This window comes from Beta vulgaris, chromosome 8 (assembly GCF_026745355.1).
Source record: "Beta vulgaris subsp. vulgaris cultivar EL10 chromosome 8, EL10.2, whole genome shotgun sequence".
Lineage (NCBI taxonomy): Eukaryota > Viridiplantae > Streptophyta > Magnoliopsida > Caryophyllales > Amaranthaceae > Beta > Beta vulgaris.
The window spans coordinates 59,565,786-59,586,428 of record NC_079209.1 but is presented as its reverse complement, the minus strand read 5'-3'; the positions used below and the strand labels follow the sequence as shown (position 1 = coordinate 59,586,428).

General features: G+C 36.2%; 2 protein-coding genes across 11 annotated transcripts; both read right to left on the bottom strand.

The window, feature by feature from the left end:
- Positions 1 to 173: 173 nt before the first annotated feature.
- On the bottom strand, positions 174 to 9,641 carry LOC104902262 (protein phosphatase 2C and cyclic nucleotide-binding/kinase domain-containing protein). Of its 4 annotated transcripts, none has more exons than XM_048634268.2 (15): positions 9,388 to 9,636; positions 7,738 to 8,978; positions 6,985 to 7,116; positions 6,656 to 6,883; positions 6,417 to 6,542; positions 5,405 to 5,550; positions 4,628 to 4,859; positions 4,223 to 4,539; positions 4,016 to 4,103; positions 3,849 to 3,915; positions 3,067 to 3,368; positions 2,452 to 2,517; positions 2,217 to 2,338; positions 936 to 1,092; positions 174 to 830 (listed from the first exon to the last, which is right to left on the bottom strand). In XM_048634268.2, exons 2-15 carry the CDS (start codon positions 8,764 to 8,766, stop codon positions 585 to 587), a joined length of 3,258 nt encoding a protein of 1,085 aa, XP_048490225.1. In that variant the 5' UTR covers positions 8,767 to 8,978; positions 9,388 to 9,636; the 3' UTR covers positions 174 to 584. The 4 variants fall into 4 exon arrangements, with proteins under 4 accessions (XP_048490225.1, XP_048490226.1, XP_010688278.1 ...); XM_048634269.2 differs by having other exon boundaries at positions 7,738 to 8,800; XM_010689976.3 differs by having other exon boundaries at positions 3,067 to 3,344; positions 9,388 to 9,635.
- A 4,100-nt stretch (positions 9,642 to 13,741) lies between these two features.
- LOC104902261 (ETHYLENE INSENSITIVE 3-like 3 protein) lies at positions 13,742 to 20,083 on the bottom strand. 7 transcript variants are annotated; one of them, XR_007269301.2, is made up of 5 exons: positions 19,748 to 20,082; positions 17,354 to 19,186; positions 16,978 to 17,064; positions 14,616 to 14,740; positions 13,742 to 14,488 (listed from the first exon to the last, which is right to left on the bottom strand). XR_007269301.2 is itself a non-coding variant. In XM_010689975.4 (3 exons), exons 1-2 carry the CDS (start codon positions 19,780 to 19,782, stop codon positions 17,386 to 17,388), a joined length of 1,836 nt encoding a protein of 611 aa, XP_010688277.1. In that variant the 5' UTR covers positions 19,783 to 20,083; the 3' UTR covers positions 13,742 to 14,740; positions 17,354 to 17,385. The 7 variants fall into 7 exon arrangements, 2 of the variants coding, with proteins under 2 accessions (XP_010688277.1, XP_010688276.1); XR_007269300.2 differs by having other exon boundaries at positions 13,742 to 14,445; XR_007269302.2 differs by lacking the exon at positions 16,978 to 17,064 and having other exon boundaries at positions 13,742 to 14,445; positions 19,748 to 20,083.
- Positions 20,084 to 20,643: the final 560 nt, after the last annotated feature.

Below are 20,643 nucleotides of genomic sequence, written 5' to 3'. Positions count from 1 at the left end.
CTATGCAGAGTTTATTCTTCATTGAACAAAAAGGAGGAATTGGAGTAGGGACGTATCAACTGGATTACCAAAACGTCCCCTCCTTACATGTTTGGTGGAGAACAATTCTCGAAATAGCCTGACACGTCTATGTTGCTCGAACCAAACTACCAAGTTTCTCTTTGCTACGAAGGTACAAAAGCGAAGAAATTCAACATTGTATTTGTCTGAATAATGAACCAGTATCAACAGCATTAATTGGTAGAAACATATACATCTTCTATTTTCAATGAGATTGTAAACATGAAGGATAAATTCGAGTAAATCTAACTACCATCCACCTTTAGAATATAAGGTGGGAGGCAAAATTCACCTCTGAAGGGATACATCATACAGGAGAAGGAGAAGGAGAAGACTCAGCTTCTTTACAAGCTATACCTTATATACAGGCACTAACCCAAAAAAAAGAGGATATTTTCAGCATTATCATTCCTCTTATATTCCACAAAAAAAAGAGGGGAAAAGAGATGATGAGATTTTTGGACCTCTAAATCATTGCTGCTTTCCCCAACAATTTTACTATATAATCATCTCAACCAAATACATTACCAGTCTTCAAGCCACTCCGGCATGTTCAGTTCTTCAACGTTCCGAAGGGGAGAAGATGGTGTTGGGGAACTGTCACCGAGGAAGCTCTCTAAATGGTGATTTATACGAGATACGATTTCATGAGGTATGGATATGTTATGATCCGCAAGACCAATCCAATCGAATCCCGAAAACCATTGATGATTTTTGACGGAATCAGGTCCATCACTTCCAAGTCTCTTAGTTTCATCAACGTCAAGCAACTAGAAAATAGTGGACCAATATAAGAGTCATTTAGATCAAATGAAATAAACTTTAACCAAGGTTAGCTCAAAAGATTAAGATATATGGACCAATGAATGAAGGACCTTGGTTATGAGATCAACGGCTTCAGGACTGCAAGACTGAGAAAGATTAAAATTCCCTTTTGCGATCCTCGCCAATGTATCAAGTTCGTTCTCTCTCCACGATCCAAAAGGCATGTCCCCTTGCAGCATAAAATAGATCAAAACTCCCAGACCCCACCTGCAGGAAAATTGTATTATCGAGGCATGGTTAAACTATTAAAAGAAAATACCAGTGAAAGGAAACAAATGTTTCAGTTCGAGTCTAATACAATATACGTAGAAGTTTGTTCTAACATACAGATGATAATGCTAAATTACTTTTGTTTGGTTGGTTGAAAAATATTTGTGAATTTTATCAATATATAAATTGCAAAGTATACAAAAAAATATAAAATTATACTTCCTCCGTTTTTTTACTTGCAATGTTTTAATGATTACGCTTGCCGACATACAACACCACCTTACATGCTAAGTTATAAGACCTTATACAATTGTGAAAATTAGAGTTGAAGTCTTGTAAATATCACCTTACATGCTAAAAATTGTGTTGTATATTATTCACAAATTTCAGGCCAAAGTGCATGAATACTGCAAAAGTCAAAACGTTGCAAGTACCAAAAAGGAGGTACATTAAAACAAATCAACAGAATACCTTTTTGGTTATCCATATGAATATCATGTAAGATAATATAATATAGAAGTACTTCTATGTTTTAACACAAATCTACGTAACACCTGGTTTATGATTATCAGTCCAAATTCATCCTTCGGATTTAGGAACAAAGCGACGTTAAGGCTATGTTTAGTTCACCTGAAATTTTCTGATCTGAACTTATCTGATCTGAACTTATTTTTTCTGATCTGATCTGAACTGATCTGATCTGATTACAAGATCTTATCTTTTAGATTTTTCTCAATATATAAGAAAAAATTTAGTCATCTGGGATCTTGTTTGATTCGTCTTACTGAGTACTTTATTAATATTCAATTATTATAATTTTTACTAATATGTAATGAAAGATGTAATGATTTTTAAATACAAGCATGATCTGAACTGATCTGAACTTATTTTTTCTGATCTGATCTGATCTGATTAGATCTGAAATAAGCAAAAATAAGGTGAACTGAACATAGCCTAAATGTCGACAGAAGGAATATCATCAACACAAGTGGACTTAATAATATAAATGTAATAATTCCAACCAAATTGTTATACTGTAGAAATTTCAGGGTTCAGATTTGCAGAAACAGACCACTAGAGTTAACCTTACTAAAAGTAAATGGGATAATTATCATTATTACCAGTCAGCAGAAAAACCATGGCCATTTCCTAGTACTATCTCTGGAGATAAAGAATCTGCCATTCCACAGATTGTGTATGTTCTCTCACCAGATAACTGCTCCGCAAATCTGAAGTCTACAAACTACAAACATAAAACATTCATCATAAAAAACCTCCAAGCTGTCCTCATGAGTAAGGAAAAGAACACTATTGCTGAAACTAAATCATGCATTTTTGGATTCTCATGTAACTGACCTGTAGGCGTCCTGCTTGATCACACATCAGAACTTCTGGAGATACACCTCGGTACAGAATATTCTTCTGTAAAAGCATATTTACACAAAGGAATCAGCAACTAGATCACGAAGTTCCTCAACACACAACTAGGGGTCTAATGATTCTGACTGGCTCATGAACTATACGAGCTCAGCTTGAAATTTTCATGAGTTGAACACAGCTAAGTTCGACTCTGGAAGCTCGTTAACAAGCTCGAAATATTTTTATAACTATTTCTATTTTACAAATTATAGAAGTTAACTTGAGATTACATAGTAAAAATTAAGACAATATTGGTGAGAAGCTCAAAAGATATAAAGAATATTTATTTGATAAAGAACTCAATTTTGACTTTTAAGGTAAGTTGAACTTAAGTACTAAAACTCAAAAAAGCTCGCGCTTGAATGTAAGTGTTACAAGTCAAGTCAAGCAACCCAAGCCCAGGCTCGGCAACACCCCTACAAACAGCAAAATCTAAGTGACGTAGCTTAAATAGCCGAGCCCAAAAGGGGGAAAAACGAAATTTATGGAGTCTGAAGATGAATAAAAACCTAAGAAAACAAAGTAAGAATTTCAAGAAACTGCTAAATGGACCTTGTGGAGCTCTTCTAATGCAATCACAACAGACGCAGCGCAGAACCTTGCTGATGATTCATCAAGTGGTTTATTCAGGATTGAAGCAAATGGGCATGCCAGGCATGTATCCAATAGAATTCCAGCATGTGTTTCATCAGCACAAGTGCATATAATTTGAGGCACACATACTGAATCTCTCAAACTTTTCATGAGGTTCTTCTCTTTTAAAACCTGATCTTCCTTTCCAAGGCTTTTAACCTTCTGCTTCCGAAACCTCTTCAAGCTGAGGAAATTTTCTGCACAGGAAATCAATTTTTTGTCTGCTTAATGATCATTCAATCATTCTAAACATCACTATTTATCTTCCACTAAGTTTTGAAATTCTCACTTGGAAATTTCACAGCAAGAGAATGGAAACAAGAAAGCAGATGTCAAATTGAACAACAAAGGGAAAGGTATATTCCAGTGTAGTGAGCAGAAATTGTATGGAAAAGTGGCTTCATTTAGAGAAGCACTTGGTTTAGTTTGTAAAAAAAAAAAAAAGGGCTACCAACATACTTATAGTGTAAGCTTGCAATGTTGTTAACAAATAAGATGAGAGAGATCTATAAGCCTGAATGAGGGAAAAGGAAAAATTTAAAGGTCAAGTCCGTAATAAGATCAAGATGACTCCTCTAAGCAATGTAGAAAGAAAATGTTGCAAAATCGGAAACAGAGACATATTTTCCAGCAAAATAATCACCAAAATCAGCTCTCAAAGAAAGATCTCAACAAACATGCCAACTAAGAAGTTCTCCGACCTGAACCTTTCAGAAGTACAAGTCCAATCTCACTGCAGTCAGTTGAATACAAGCACCTTCTCCACTCCTACAAGGCCAAAGAAATAAGTGAATTCATGAGCATGTTCCTTTCAAGACATGAAATTATTGAAATATATCTCCAGGGAACAGAGCTCAACACCCCTCACCAAATCAGAGAGTTGAACTCTGTTTGGAACCAAAGGCCGATCCCTTCTTTCATGTTCCTTGTCTAAGACCACAGGAAACTCCTTCAGCCTGAATCATATAAAGCAACCTAGATTAAAGATAAGAAGTTGCATAACAAGATAGTTATTTTTGACACAGGAATGCTGCTAGTGGTAACAATGATCTACTACACCATGTAGCAAACATACTTTTGCTCGTCCAGTGAAATTTTTGCCAGCGGACCAGCAACTAAATCGAACTGCTCCTTTGTTAAAGCAGAACATATAACATCGCCAACAGCAGATACAGCCAATGGACTAATTTGGTCATCGAGTAGTGCCCATTCCCCAAAATAACTTCCCTCAGGTTTCTCTACCAATAGTCTTCTGTTACTCTGTTTCACATCATTCTGGACTAGAAAATCACAATTCAGGCTGCCAACATTTGGACTCTCCAAAACATCAACATCAAATTCTATCCTTACTCTCCCTTTCTGGATTATATACAATGCAGATACACACTCATGCTGCAGAAAAAAAGTAAAAAGAAAAGCAAATTACATTAGAAATATGCCAAATTAGAGGAATATGACCTCCTTCCAGCAGTTGCTATACCTGTTCAACTATTGACTGACCATCAGAAAATGAAATTTCTGTCAGAGAATTTGCTATCTGACTAAGCTGCAGAATTGTTAATCTTGAAAGAAGATCTACCGATCTTAGAAGTTTTAGGGATGACAAGTTTGAAAACTCTGACATTAGAATCCCTCGAAAATCTTCTCTTTTCAGGGTCCACAGAGTTCCATTAGTCACACACCGTACAGAGGCTTGAAGTGGTTTATTATTCCTGCACAGCAGAAGCTACAATAAGTGGTATGAACAGATTGTTTAATGTGACCATGTTACTGGTAATATAAACGGAAAAATAGAACTGTTTGGAACAACCCTAGGCTCTTTTTGTTCAGACAGTTCTTTCAGGGCCAATTACAACACAAAAAATGACAATTCAAAGCTAAAATTAGTTTTTCCAGTAACTATTACAAAGGAAAATGCCACTTTACCAGGCTTGATTTTGATTGTACACAGGATTTAAAAAGAGAGGAAGGGAGTGGACAAAAAGTTTCTTTCAGGGGATATCGCAATGGACAGAAGGGAAAGAACACGAATTCCTTTCAATCCCATCCAGTTCATTCCTATTTAACTGACCAACAAAGAATTATTTTGAGTTCCTACTTACTAAACCAATCAACAAAATGCCAACTCTTTTCTTTCTGTTCTCCTCCCTGGACCCTGCAGTAATAACTAATAAACACCAAACACTTTTCTACAAATGGTCAAGGTGTTTATATTAGCATTGCATGATGTCATTAATATGGAAAGAAAATATCTCACATTAACGCCAGCTCTCCAAAGCAAGATAACTTTTCAGCTGTATAGCGGTGCAAAACTCTCGGTACCTCACCGTTTTTCTCCTCCTGTGTGGCAAAAACTTCAAACTCTCCACTCCCAACAACAAAAAAGCAATCACCTTCACCACCCTGCAAAATAAATTAAGTCTCAAACATGTATCACACTTTAGGTTATAGTCCCTCCACCGCCATATATGCCGAGTTCAGGAAATGGAAACAATTAAGGGAACATCTTCTGTTATGATGTCTCTTACTTTTTACCAATATCTATTAGGTTTATAGAGTTCTGAATGGTCTTCTACTTTACTGTTTGGAAGCTCCAAAGGTATTCAAGGGAGTCCAAAAGAATATTTTCACAACGTTTGAGGGTTGCAGGGAGTGAAATTTTACTCTTTAATTGGTTAAATTACTTTTATGAATTTCTCAAGCTGGAAACTTCACACCCCCACCCCCCTTCTTCACCTGACATCAGAAATCGAAACTCGGTCATGCCCAAAACTGGGTGGAACTCTCACCAACCAAGCTACCCACACTCCCATATGTAGAGATCTAAAACAAACAAGAAGTAACATATAAACTCCTCCAACCCTTTCAAAAGACAAGTACTTATATAGTTATGTTTCATAACCCAAATCTTACAACCTTTTAATTACACAACTTAATCACATTAAGCATCTAGTCTTACAAGACGTGTCCACAAAGGGAACTCCTGGTGAATTACCAAATTATTGATTGTCTTCTGCGTTCAAGAAACCAGAAGAGCACTTTTACAGTTTTACCTAATTCACTTAACACCCCTGCGAACTTGGACCCAGAAAAAGGAAAACTTTACATGCCAGAGGCATAATTTAGAACTAATTTAACCCAACTAGACGGTAAATTGCATTCTCGTACCGATTCTTGTACCGCACATTAGGTAACCCTGCCTGTAATCACCAATCGGTCCGTTACTACTAAAATTTTACCAGCAGATTATCCTAACATATGTGGCTTACCTGTTGGACAACAATGTCCCCGGCCTGAACCTCAACTCGCTGCATGCAATCCAACAGGACCTGGCACTGAGAATCAGTAAGCTTTCTGAAGAGGAAATGATCATGTAAAGCTCGCTCAATATGTGCCTGTAACATAGACATAGAGATGTGACAATTCTTTATACTAAAAAATAAAGGAATCCAGAAACCACAAAATAGATTCAGTTTCATTTTATACGAGTGCAATCAGAAAAATTTACCTCTTCTTCCCAGGTTTTCCTGTGGGCAGGCGATGGAGGCACCCAAGCATTTCCACCCTCCAAGGAACTCTCAATGGCACGAAGACGGGTTCGTGATACATCATGCCTTACACGATGGTTTCTAGAATTAAAGCTCATAGTGGCAGGGGACTCTGATCCATTCAGCTCCACAACTTGAGGAGCAGAGGGTGTCATAGTGGGACCAGGACTAGCACCAGCACCCGTAACCTAGCGACAATGTAAAAACAACAGATTAAGCAAGGCACTTTCCTAGATACTAGCAGAAAAGGTAAGTCAACCAAAATGAATAATTTCCAGAGTCATCTTACATCATTTAGCCCATTCACATGAACAACTATTATAGTAATATCATCTGTACGAGTTTCATATTGCAACCAAAGACGGTATGATTCAGCAACAATAGCTGCACAAGCATCACGAGGATCTTTGTGTAGTGCTACCTGGAAAGCAAAAGATTAAATGCAGTGACAGATAGACAAAAGATTAAGAAATAGTTCAACACTAAGAAGCAAGCTAATAGTTGTCAGGACTCAGGGGAAAATAGTCAGCATAGAAAATCATAGTCCATATCGAGTATCTACCACCAGCGTGCAACTTAAGAAAAGTCAGATAAGCAAAAGCAGAAAGCTATAAATGTTGCCAGGCCTGAAGAGAACGAGATAGACAAAAACTTTAAAACCCTTAAGGTAAAAAGTGGTATCAAATTCATAATTTGTAACCCTAGAATCAACCTTAAGCTAAAAACACGTCGTTTTTGGCACAGCAGGAAAAGCGATTTCGAGGATGAAGATCATAGATGAGCACAATATATAAATGACTTCACAAAACAAAAACATGATACACAGAGGGACAAAGGTTAAAGTGCTGATGGGCAGAACGATAAATCCATATAAACGTAGATTCTAAAGGCAAATAGGCAAAGCAATTCACAAGAGACTTAATCTGAATTTAACTTTAAAAAAAGCTCCTTTTCAAGAAATGGCCAAATTGACCATCAGTAAAAGGCCCTACAAACTCCACAAGACAAGATCACATTAACACAAAGGAAATTGACCACTCACCATATCAACCACAGTTTGGCTTGAAAGAAACTCGAACACACCATCACTAGCAACAACAAAAAAGGGATATTCTGGTGTGAGCTCCAAGACAACTATCTCTGGGTTTGCAACCACTCCAATTGTTTCAGCAAGTGAATCACCAAGACTTCTAGTAAAAGCAGTACCAGGATACATTCCATTCTGCACCCATAACCTGGGAGGATCGCCGTCATCATCCTCTTCAGTGCCCCAACACTGTACATCTGGATTCTTCAACCCTTCAATTTGATCAAGAGTAAGAACTCTTGCTCCACAAAGCTTAACTCGCTCAAGCTCGTCAGTACGGAATGGAGTTTGATCAATCGAAAGATCAACAGCCACTAAATCTTTCCCTTTCTTCTGGGCTATAACAGCTCTCGAGTCACCTGTATTGGCAACATATATCGTCCTACCCCTAACCAATACTGTAATAGCCGTGGTACCACTCATGCTATCATCTAAACTATCAGCATGCAACTGAGAATTGGTTGTTAAAAAAGCAGCATGACATGCTTCAACGGGATCAACATGGAATCGACTACTCCTCAACAAATTTTCACACAACTTGCGCTTCACAAACTGCGAGCATTCAGCCCCGAATTCTCCATGCCCATCAAACACTCCAAAGAAATGATCATTTGCGTCCGTGCCAAAAGGTGTATGAATGCAGAAGCTATCCTGGTTAGCCTTATCAAGTGCATCAGGATAATAACCCCTTTGTGATAAAAACGAGTATCTCATCTCATAATTTTCCGATGGAACCCTAACGGTCTTCCCTCCATCAGGCGGTATAAACTGAGCAGATACTCTAGAAAGCCTCTTTATACCAGCTTCAGTGTCCCTACCAAAGCTCAATTGGTTCAAATCTTGAACTTGATCATCCTGCCCTTCAGCATGAGCAGGAGAGAAGACACCAATCTCTGAACCCCTCACATTTTCGACCTGCTTAACACGGGCATCTTTCGGAATACAAACCTGACCAATACAAGATCTTGAATAAACACAACCCATCACTCAGAAACTGAAATTGAGGCAAACCCAGAAGCTGAAATTCCAAACACATTCATCAACTTCCAAACACATTCATCAACTTCAACATCAGAACCTCTGCTTAACAAAAACTAAGCTATCAATACCCAGCAAAATCCTCCACTAAACCACAAATCCTGTAAAACCCTTATCCTCAAATTGTAACTGTATCTCAACAAATGATCCTATCCAAACTGTTCACAGCAAAATATCAACCACATAAACAACTGTAATTTAGTGTTGTCACTCAAAATTATCAAACTATTCAACAACAATCAAAATTGAAATGTGAAAACAACTTATAAACAAAACATTAAAAAACCAAAAAAGGTACTCAATTTTATATGCTACATGATCAAAGAGCGTGACACCTTATCTATAAACAATTCAGAAACAAAATTTAAAAGACCCACATTCCAAAAGTACAGAAGAAAAAGCAGAAAGACAGTTAAATAACGTTGTAATTAAAAATTAATTATAGGGCTAATTGATAAATTGATCTGACACCAAAATAAAGAAATGTCAACAATTTTTTATACTTCCAAGAAAATAAAACAACAAACTTTAATACCAAGTACTAGAATAAAGAGTAGAATTACTTACAAAATGAATAATGGGTAGTTACAGATTACAAAAAAGGTAGAGAATTTGCAGAAAATTCTCTCAAATCTCACACTCAATAAGTACAGATTTATCTGTTTTGAAGTTGTGAGTGAAAAAAAAAATGGAGTTATGTTTTAGTTTAAGGGAAAAAAAGGGGACGTGTCGAAGTAGGGATCATGTGTGAGATTGGAGGAGAGAGAAAGAGAGAGATGAGAAGTAGAAGAATGAGTGTGTGTGAGATACAAGTTAGAAACTTATTTCTACTACTATGGTAAGTAACTAACACACTTAACACTGCATGTGTGGAATGGTCAGGAGATTGAGTGGACTTTGGACTGACTTCTACGACTAATCTTCTATGGAATTTTGCAAATTGGAAGGAATTTCCTTCTTTCGAAGAGTATTAAGGCCCCGTTCTTCTAAACTCGGAAAAACTGACTAAACTCGGAAAAACTGACTGGGTTGAACTTAATTGAAATAGAAGTAATTGAATGGCAGAGAATAACTGAAAAATAGGTCCAAAAGAACAGGGGCTTAAATTGTGGGAAATAAAGAGTTGCTAGTTTAGGTCATGTTTTCTAATAGCGCATTTTGTTGGTGGTCATAAAATTGTGGTAATACTCCCTCCGTCCCTTAATAGAGTGCCCATTTCTTTTTTGGACACTATTCAAAGGTAAAGAAAGCCCTCAAAAAATAAATCTAATATATAAGAAAAAAAAACATAGTCATGTGGGGTCTTGTTTGATTCGTCTCATTACGTACATTAAGAAAATCAAACTTTTATAATTTTTACTAATATGAAATTAAAGATATTAACGATACAAAACGTGCATTGGCAAACGTGTATTGGAGAAATGGGCACTCTATTAAGGGACGGAGGGAGTAGTAATGTATTGTAGTATAAATTTGTAAAGAATATCTTATGTCATTATCCGTGATAATGCTATTTCATTTCTAATATCCGTTTTCTTATGAAAATTTCATTACCGTTCATTACCACTTGAGAAGGTGGTATTGGATGGTAATGAAATATTACAAAGAAAAACTCAGGTTTCGTGATGAGATTTCATTACCATGATTTTCCTACTAGAATTTCTTTACCTATTTACATGATATTATTGTTATCATTACCACTATTTATGATCACTAACCAAACAGACAGTTATCTTATATCATCTTTATCGATGTTTGTTGATATATCGTCTTCACTTGGAAAGCAAAATCTTAAGCATGAATACTCAGTAATCTAATTTATATACTCGGTAATAAAAATCATGAAGAACGTCTTTTAAACCATTATCTCTCTCTTTCTCCACCCTATCTCAATAATCTAAAAGAAAAACAACCTCATTCTTTATCTATAGAGCCTAACGCTCACATCCACCATTTTTGGTGATGGCAAGTCTTGATTTTCCATTTTACTTTTAAGTATTTTATAATGATTAATGTTTTTCTCTTTATATAATTAGTATTTGGGCTCGGGCGTTGCCCCGGGTTAGTACTGTTTTTCGAATTCGATATGCATTTTTCTCCATTTCCATTAAAATATATTAAGAAAACTCAACATTTAAAAGGTACAAATATAATAATATGGATATTTAAAGCTTGATTAAAAGTTGGTTGAGATGGTAATTAATTATGTCATGTATATAATAGCAAGATGTAACGGGTTCAAATCTTGTTGTAAGCTAATTTTACTTTTGTTAGTTGACATGACTTATGTACACATTGGACAATTCTAGTGGAGTAACAAAGATGTCACGTGACGTATATACATTGTCATACACACCTTTTAATATATTTGTATAGAATAGATAGTTTATTGTCGCTTGCTTAATTTATGTTTTTCTGTAAGAGTCTCAAAACCTCTAATTTTTATGAGAATGAATAATAATGGTTGCGTATTGTTTGTCATGTGATGCAGAAAGGGTGGATTATGATTTAGTTTTGATTTTATGATGTTTTGGTAGTAGATTAATTTAGACTTTAAAATGTTAACTAACGTTTTTGGCTATTGATGTATAGTTGGTCGGTGACCTAATCTCAAGCCTTTTTTAAGAGTGAAAGGTGATAACAACCTTTATACAATGTCATTCTAATGAATCACTATATTAGGTGCACTTCAATTAGATTATGTTAAAGTGGTAGTTAGCTTATAATTAGTCATCTGTCGCGATGAAGAGCACTTCATTTTCGAATGTTCAAGTACATGATATAGCATTAATAAGACGAGTTTATACCAACTGGTGGGATTGGCGTGAGTGGTTAAGGGTCTCTCGTTTCTTAACCAAGGTCTCGAGTTCGAACCTTGTGTATGCAAAAACATCAGCTAGGAGGGAAGTTGCCCTTTAAGATACCCATGCAAACTCTCGCGGAAGATTAGTCCACTCGTCGTCCGAAGGCAGTGGGAAACCCCTCGTAGTAGGACCATAAAAAATAAGACAACTTGATGTTGCTTATTCAAATATATATCGTGGCAACGAAAAAAGAAACTAAAGGGATAGAAAAGTAGTTGCTAATCCAACTTAAATAGAATTAGCCAATTAGGTTACTAAACTTTTCTTCTTCTTATAGTTTGTGACTACAATTGGCAATAGTTATGTCACACGCTACCTCTTTTCTATTGCTAATATGTATGGTGCGGTGTCACATAAATTGTGATATGACATCTATGCTGATCCCTTTTCACATCAACCACTTACAAAGCACCGAAGATTCGCACGTGTCAACAATGATTTGATTTTCTACCTAAAAACTTAGCCTTTTTACCTTTAGACAAAAAAAAAGGTTAAGTTTGAAAATACCTAATTAAACATTTAGCATTCATTTAAATAACATAAAAAATCAATCACACTATTTTCATGAATAAGGTAGTATTCTCCTTCTCACAATAAATATGAGAATATATTAATAGTTGATATTTTTTTGGATATTAATCATATTATAAACTATTACCAAGGAACTTCTCTAGTCAAACCAATGATAATAAATGCAAGATTCCTTGTATTATTAAATGATTTGACTTAGTAAGACCACTTTTCTAGCGAAACATACTATAAAAAAAACGAGGATGAGTGATTTCAAATGAAAAGATTATTAATACCAACAAAACAATAATATAACAACATAGATGTAAGATATGTTGTCAACATTATATGAAGAAATTAAACTATTAGACACAGTTAGATCTTCATTGAAACTAAAAATTGAGCTGGATCTTTGCTCATTCAATTTCAAGTTTTGGTGGAAAATATGCGAACTAGGTCGTGGTGCATGCATGCATACATTGCGGAGTAGTTTGAAGTTCATAGATGTTGTGGGGCTTGAAAATTATTCGAGCTCAACAACATACAAGTATGATATGCTTTATGATTTTGAGACAGGAGCACGACTGTACAAACATGTCTTAACTCCCATACTGCCCATGCATACATATATGTCCCCTCTCAACCCTTTGCTTGGACTAGTATGTTTAATTTTAAACTGAAATATCCGTAAAAATCTTATCCTTTTAGAGATGGTCATTAATGCGGATTGGGCGGGATGGTCTGTGAGCTCTAATGGGCTGGGCTGAAATTTCACGGTCCAGGTCACGGTTTGGATGGGCTGGTCCACGGGTTGAAAAATCTTGACCCACACCGATTTGTTACCGTTTTTACGGTTCGGGAAGCAGATATGACAGTCCGTGGGCCTAACGGACCGGCATGAAATTTTTTTCAAAGTTATATAATCATCTATTATTGTTACATAAAACTTTTAAAGTTAATTAAAATATAAACAATTATTAATATTAATGAATAATTTCATTCTTTTTGAATTTGATTGAATTATAATATATGCAATTTGATTAAAATATATAATTTGATTAATATGTACATAATTTGGTTGAATAATTACTTGGGTTGAGCTGTCCGATTCATGAGTTAGGGCTGGACCGAACTGGATAATTTTAGTAGTAGGCTTTTGTTGGATAGGCTCGAAAAATCTGGCCCACAACCCACCCACCAATTTCACGATTCAAGTTGGGTTTGACCGACTTTTCATGGGCTCAACCCACACGGCCCAAGAGGCGAGCTAGGCTGGATTGGCTAGATTGACCCGCATTGTTGACCATCTCTAAATGAAACCTTTGGAGTTTGAATTGAAAACGGAGAGAAAATTGGTGAAAAACAGATCCCAAACTAGTGGTATGACCTTATAAAATGTGTCAATATTTCATGGAATGTAATCAAGCAATAATTGTTACTCAATTTGAGACCTCTTCTTCTAAATCAGTGTTACTAATTCGCTAATCACGCAACTAATTACATGTAAATTGGTTTCTAAATATGTAAAATTGTACAATTTCAACCACTTCAAACAAATAATGTTCATGTACTCATTGAAGACATGAAAATTGGTTTCCAAACTTAACCATCAAAATCTGTAAGTGCTAAGTCGAACTTGATAGCATACACAAGATGAAAACTCATAGGTGATCGACAGAAGTTAAGAAATCACAAAAAGAAACTTCACTACATATGAAACATGAGAAAATCTACAACATAAATAACAAAAAAAGACAATCTGATCCAGGAGAAGCACATGATATAATGACATCCTAGACACTGCCCATAGAACTCGTAAGCAGCTCGCAAGCTCGCCTTCTTCTGTTATGTCTGGCGCATACAGCTTGAAGAAGGGTAAGAAACATTTTCGGTAATACCTATTCGAAAATATGTTCAATCACAAGTACTCTGATCCGTCATAGAAGTACATGAAAATCAAATTCTTGCAAAAAGAGATGACGACATATAGTCCGTCTAATTAGCAGCTTTTAACTGTCAAACTAAACCACAATTCTGGTAAATGCTCTTAAAAACAAAGTAAAATAATCACTTTGCATTCAGTTGTCTGGGGAATGACTAAACAACTTGGTCAAAAAGAAGCTCATAGAGTATAGTTTCACTCGAGAAGAAAATGCTCTGAAATCACTTTCATGTGCGGTGTGCCCCTTCGTATTCATACCTTCCCTCGCTCAGCATCCCTGGCAGAGAAACCTGAAAAATACTAGTGGAGCTAGCCATCCAAAGATCAACCCCACCAAAACACAGGCAGCAATCTAAGCACCAGAAAAATTAACCTTAGGTTCTAGAAGGTCTTATGACCGACGATCGTCATGCACGGAGTTGAAGACAAGAGTTGCCAGCTATTAATAAAACACAAATTGGTAAGTTAAAGAATTTCACCATGGCATCCTTCAGATAATTCCACAGTAGGCAAGAACCATCCTTTCTCGAGGGAAAAGCCCTTCCTAAAATGAACCCCAAAAAATATCACCACAGAAAATCCAACCCTTGTGCAAATCCAGGACCTAATTCCAACAGAGAGAGAAACACAAAGCTCAGATATCCGTAAATTTCAATCATCACCACAACCCAAATACACTTAATATATGCCACCGAAACAGATTGTTCTTTTAGTTACTTGCATCAGTCACAACCATTTTTATCTCCTTTTAGGAGAAGGCTTCAGCGTCATCGTTGGTGTAGAAGAGCAATCCATCATTATAAGCTGTAGAAGAGCAAATTCTAAAAGAGCTACATGGTCATACCAGATACATAAACGAGGAAGAACACATTTGGGATGACACGAATTATTTAAATACATCAGTTATACGATGCTTGAAGTGAAATCTACCGAGCTAAGACATAATCAATTATCAAAGACCTAAAACTCAGAGAGCCACTGACTAGGAGTGACAAGGTTGAAGGCCAGTAACAAAAATAGGTAGAAGATTAGACATGATTTGGCTCAAGTAGACCCACCAAGGTCTTGATAGAATTCACACAATTAACAAGGATCTCTGCTGCCAATTCCAATCAACATGATGATCCATATTCTCGTGCTTGCAATCTTACTTCCTCCTAGAAATGGGATCAACGCCCTGTGAGGCGAAACAGGGATTTGTGCATCTTGTCCTTCTAGACCCACTCCATTCAGTATCATTAGTTATCCCTGGCAGAAAACTTCTCAGGTTCTCACAAATTCAATTTGCAAAAACTTATATAAGTTATTCTGGGATTCGTCTTTGTTGTCTTTTACGGAGAGATCGAGCATTAGGAGATATATGCTTCAGTGACACTATATTATATCCAAGGCTTAAGCCAGCATGTATAAGCTATAAACACCAATGTGCCGGTAAAGCTATTCATCATTGAAATAAAAACCTCTAGCTATTTCATCTGCAATTAGCTATCACATCATTGATATTCCATAAAAAGAACCTATATGATAGTTGGTTCCGTTTCTATCATCCCCTATTCACTAAGTTATAGTGGTTACACAATGGGTAATCCAGTCATAAACTATTACTCTCTCCTTCCCTTTTTGTTCGTCCCTAATCCCGTTCTAGTCCATGCTTCTTTGTTTCCCTATTGGAATTATTCATCATTGAAGTAAAAACCTCTAGCTATTGCATCTGCAATTAGTTAAAAACATCATTGATATTCCATAAAAAGAACCTATATGATAGTTGGTTCCGTTTCTATCATCCCCTATTCACTAAGTTATAGTGGTTACACAATGGGTAATCCAGTCATAAACTATTACTCACTCCTTCCCTTTTTGTTCGTCCCTAATCCCGTTCTAGTCCATGCTTCTTTGTTTCCCTATTGGAATTATTCATCATTATAGTAAAAACCTCTAGCTATTTCATCACATCATTGATATTCCATAAAAAGACCCCATATGATAGTTGGTTCCGTTTCTATCATCCCCTATCCACTAAGTTATAGTGGTTACACTTTGGGTAATCCAATCATAAACTATTACTCTCTCCTTCCCTTTTTGTTCGTCCCTAATCCCGTTCGAGTCCATGCTTCTTTGTTTCCCTATTGGAATTATTCATCATTGAAGTAAAAACCTCTAGCTATTTCATTTGCAATTAGTTAATCACATCATTGATATTCCATAAAAGACCCCATATGATAGTTGGTTCCATTTTTTCTCATCCCCTATTCACTAAGTTATAGTGGTTACACATTGGGTAATCCAGTCATAAACTATTACTCCCTCCGTTCCTTTCTTTCGTCCCTAGTCTCGTTTTGGTCCATGCTTCTTTATTTGTCCCAATTGGAATCCTTCCTTATTTGGTAAACCCTTTTCTTCATTATACTCCCCTGTTTCGCTTTTTGGTCCCACCAACTTTTATTTATTATTCTCACTTTACCCTTTAACCCACCACACTATACCTCATCCGCCTTGATATATGTGGCTACACTAACAAGGACAAACAAAAACCGACAGAGTGAGTATTGCATTAGGAAAGGTGACATCATCATATGAGAACGCAAAGATCTCAGATTGACAATGTAACAGACCAGGAAGAGAGGCACAACCATTATATATAAAAAATTGCAACAGATAGGAACTGATTTTAACTGCTTATGCTTGAACAGTCGGTTGACAACTTTACATCTTTCAAGCACATCTGATGATTGATACATTAAAATGGACTTCAACCAAAGTAAAATTGGCCCCAGTTATTCTAATCTTGTTTGGTTGTTTCAACTAAAAATAAATGAGTATGAAACTAATCTAGTAACTTACAACTGCAGGGACTAAGTTGACAAGTGACAACTATACAGGTGACACATTCAAACTGAATCTTTGCTTTGATTTGCATCACATCATCACCTAGAAAAGAAAATTTAGATACTTTGTTATAACTCAAAAGTGGCGAAAAATAAATACAGAAGTGTGGAAAAATCCCACAAGTGTAATCACTAAATGAATTAGCTAATTGTTGATACATAGATCAGATGTGGATGGAAAAGGTTTTGATGAATCAGGTATAATTACATAAGGAGAGTATATGTTATAGTGAATTGAAGCATTATAAGTTCCCGCAATCTTCTAAGAATAACAGACTACGAATTAAAAGAAATGTGGATATATATTCAGTTAGAGATTAAGCATAACTTACAGTTTAAGCTGCACAAATCCCACTTTGCCATTCTAAGCTCCAGTGTATTCCAAGAAGTCTTCGTCTAAACCAAAGTCCTCAATCTCATAATCTCCTAATGAAAATTCTAAAGAAAGGTCATGAAAGGGAGACCCAAGACTACTATTAAAGGGTCCATCAAAAACAGGCAAGTGACTTCCAGTGATCTCATTTCCAGTTAAATTAAGTGAGGGAAGATGCATTCCAACGATTTCGTTCCTTGCCTGAGGCTCACTTATTGGATGTTGCAAGTTCTGTACGTCATGCCCTTGTCCATATTGTTTATCATGCCTTTGCCCATATTGAATTGATGGATCATAATAAGAATCAGCATGTTGTAATTCATTTTCTTGTACCATTGCATGATGGAAGGATTGATCTGCCGCAAGCATATTTTGTCGAGACATTATATTGGGAGGACGGACATTAGACAAGTAACCATATTGACCATAATCTGAGGCCAGAGGATGATATTGCCCCAAATTATCAGTGGCCATGGGTACCAATGGTTCAATAAATAGAGAGCCATTATCCTCCTGGTTACTGCTATCATGCATCAGGAAACCATTCAAGTCTTCATTCTCATGGTCCATGTCAGACACAGGCCCCACAGGTTCAACCAAATTCTCAATTGTAGATGGTGCAGCCTGCTTATCATTAGGTGCTGCAACCAAAAGCTGATCATCCTTAGATGGGCTGGTTTGCTCATCAATAGAACTAGGTTTTCCTTGAGATTTTTTTCTCTTGCTTTGCTTCCCAATTAGATTCTTATTTCGGATAGAAGAGCGAGTATTTGTTTCAGGTGCACCAATTGTTTCTTCATCACTTTGTTGGTTTTTCCTTTCATCTTTAGAAGAAACAGACCCGGCACCTTCATCAACGTCATAATCACTGTCACTGCTAGCAGCTGGTTTTCTCTTTTCACCACGTGGGCCATGCGGGCTTCCTGTAACACCCGACATTCCATTATCACTGCTAGGCTGCCGAATAAGGGACTCTTCCCGACCCAAAACCCCCAACCAAATTGAACTCTCCTTGGCAGTCATCTTGTCTTGTAAACACTTAGATTGTCTCACAAGCCTTCGAATCTTTGCAATATCAGGAGACATATGCTTAATAACAGCAGTCAGAACCCCAACTTTCCACATCTTCTTGAGATCATGAGGCTTCTTATATGGAGGGTTTTGACCCTTCGGTAAACCAAGCTTTGACCACCAATCTTCGTCCCCAGAAGGCCACCATGGTGGAGGCACACCCTTCTCAAGAGGAAACTTTCTCTGAGGAGGATCACAATGTTGCATCAACGATGACAAAAGGGACCCCAAAGTAGCATCTTGCAAATCCTGAAGTGTGCTTTGGCCATTTCCATTCCCATTATTAGCACCCTCAGTCATCACCAAACACTCAGCTTCATACTTGGCTATGGCAGCCAGCCCATTCTTGTCGAATTTAACTTTTTCTTTCCACCACGCTCTTATATTATCCGAAGAACCGCTGACAGGCTTTCCCTTTTCAGGAATTATCCCATACACAAAACCCCGCGCTTTGCAAACTTCCATCAACTTCAACATATACTTCAAAATCCCATCTTGTGCTCGGGACATTTTCTTCCTCCTCGCCTGATCACTCGTCTGCTTGGGCTTTTGCTTCTCAGCAGCCCGTTGCGCCTCAAGTTGTTCCCTCTCTTTGATCCTCTTAAGCTTAATACGATCCTTCCACATTCGCCTTTCCAATTCCTCCGGCTCAATCTCTTCATCACTAACATCTTTCTCCGCAATGTTCCCACCCCTTAGATCATCGACCTCTATATCCGAGCTTCAATCATTGCAAATTCCCAAACAAAACCACAATCAAATTCCACAATGCAAAAAAGCCTCAAACGAGATCCCACATTAAAATTCAATAGTTACATTACTTTCAAGCAATCAACATTTATCCTACCTAATGCACTAAAGAGGGGGTGAAAAAGCATAATCTCTATATTCCATCAATCAAAAAAAAAAATGCACACTTGAACATGAAGTCAGTCTGATTACAAAAAATTCACTTAGCACTAACATAATTCAACTAAATCAAATTCAAATGCAAGGATTATAATCAACTAATCTAGCAAGAGAAAGAGATTGGCAGCAAACATACCCACAAACTCTATGCTTCAACATATCATGATTAATAATATAAAAAACACACAAATCTCACTAATTATTATAATAATATAAATCAATCTTAATCATATTCCTTCACAATAATCCACAAAAACAAGCACTATAGTCTTAAGCTAAATCATGCAATGAAATCCCAACATCCTTATGAGATATTAATTAAGAATAATTAACAAAAAAAAAAAAAATGAAATTTACTCAATTTAATTCTTACCCATAGTCAGGACCAATATCTTCAAGCTCGCCCATGAAAACCCAGATACAAAGTTTTGATTTTGACAACAAAATTAACAAACCCTAATAAAAATGATCCAATAAAAATAAAAAAGATTGAAACTTTGGAAAAAAATTTAGGGGTTTTTGTGGGCAGAAAGTTGAGTGGAAATTTTGGGTTCTTGCTTTCAAAGAGAAAAAAAAAAGGTGGAGATGTACAGAGAATCAAGATAAAATAAAATAATATTATACAAAATTAAAAGGAAAAAAGAAAGAAGAAAAAATGTAGAGAGAGAAATTTATGAGTGATTTTTGAGGAACACAAAGGGACAAAAATAGTAACAGTGTCAAGCTTTGAGGATTTAAATCACCTGTGTGGCAGTCCAACATGGTTGGCCTCCTCCCTCGTCACATACTTTGAATCTAGACATATTTCTGTTTAGTTTGGTATTTTTATTTTCAGATTTTTTATCACAATTTATTTATTTACAAATTTATGAAATTTGCATTGTAATAATAATAGATGACATTTACATATTTATTTATTTTTATTTATGGATAATTTGCCAAAAGGGACCTTAGAATTTTTTATTTTTGCGAGAATGGACCTTAAAAAAAAAGTTGTCATTTAAAGGCCAAATAGCAAAAAATATTGTAACGAAGGATCTTACCACCGGTTTCCGACATTGACCAATCTTTTCAGGCATTGACTTGCCTCAATTTCTAAATGGCACTCCTATTTTGATTTTTCCCTCTTCTTTTGCCCTACTTTGACAAAATTTTCCCTCCTAATTTCCCTTACTTATATTTGCTTCTTTGTACCCCAATTGCAACAAAATTTAAACCCTAACTATTGATCAAATTTAATACCACAAATTCTAGAATTGACAACGAAAA

Excerpts from the sequence above, each read along its gene's own strand:
- LOC104902261 (XM_010689975.4), bottom strand. The coding sequence starts at position 19,782 with ATGGGCGAGCTTGAAGATATTGGTCCTGACTATGG. Across the intron at positions 19,187-19,747 it reads GATATTGGTCCTGACTATGG|CTCGGATATAGAGGTCGATG; the intron begins GTAAGAATTAAA and ends CAATGATTGAAG.
- LOC104902262 (XM_048634268.2), bottom strand. The coding sequence starts at position 8,766 with ATGGGTTGTGTTTATTCAAGATCTTGTATTGGTCAGGTTTGTATTCCG. Across the intron at positions 4,540-4,627 it reads GTCAGTCAATAGTTGAACAG|CATGAGTGTGTATCTGCATT; the intron begins GTATAGCAACTG and ends TTTTTTCTGCAG. Across the intron at positions 4,104-4,222 it reads ATTTCACTGGACGAGCAAAA|GCTGAAGGAGTTTCCTGTGG; the intron begins GTATGTTTGCTA and ends TATATGATTCAG.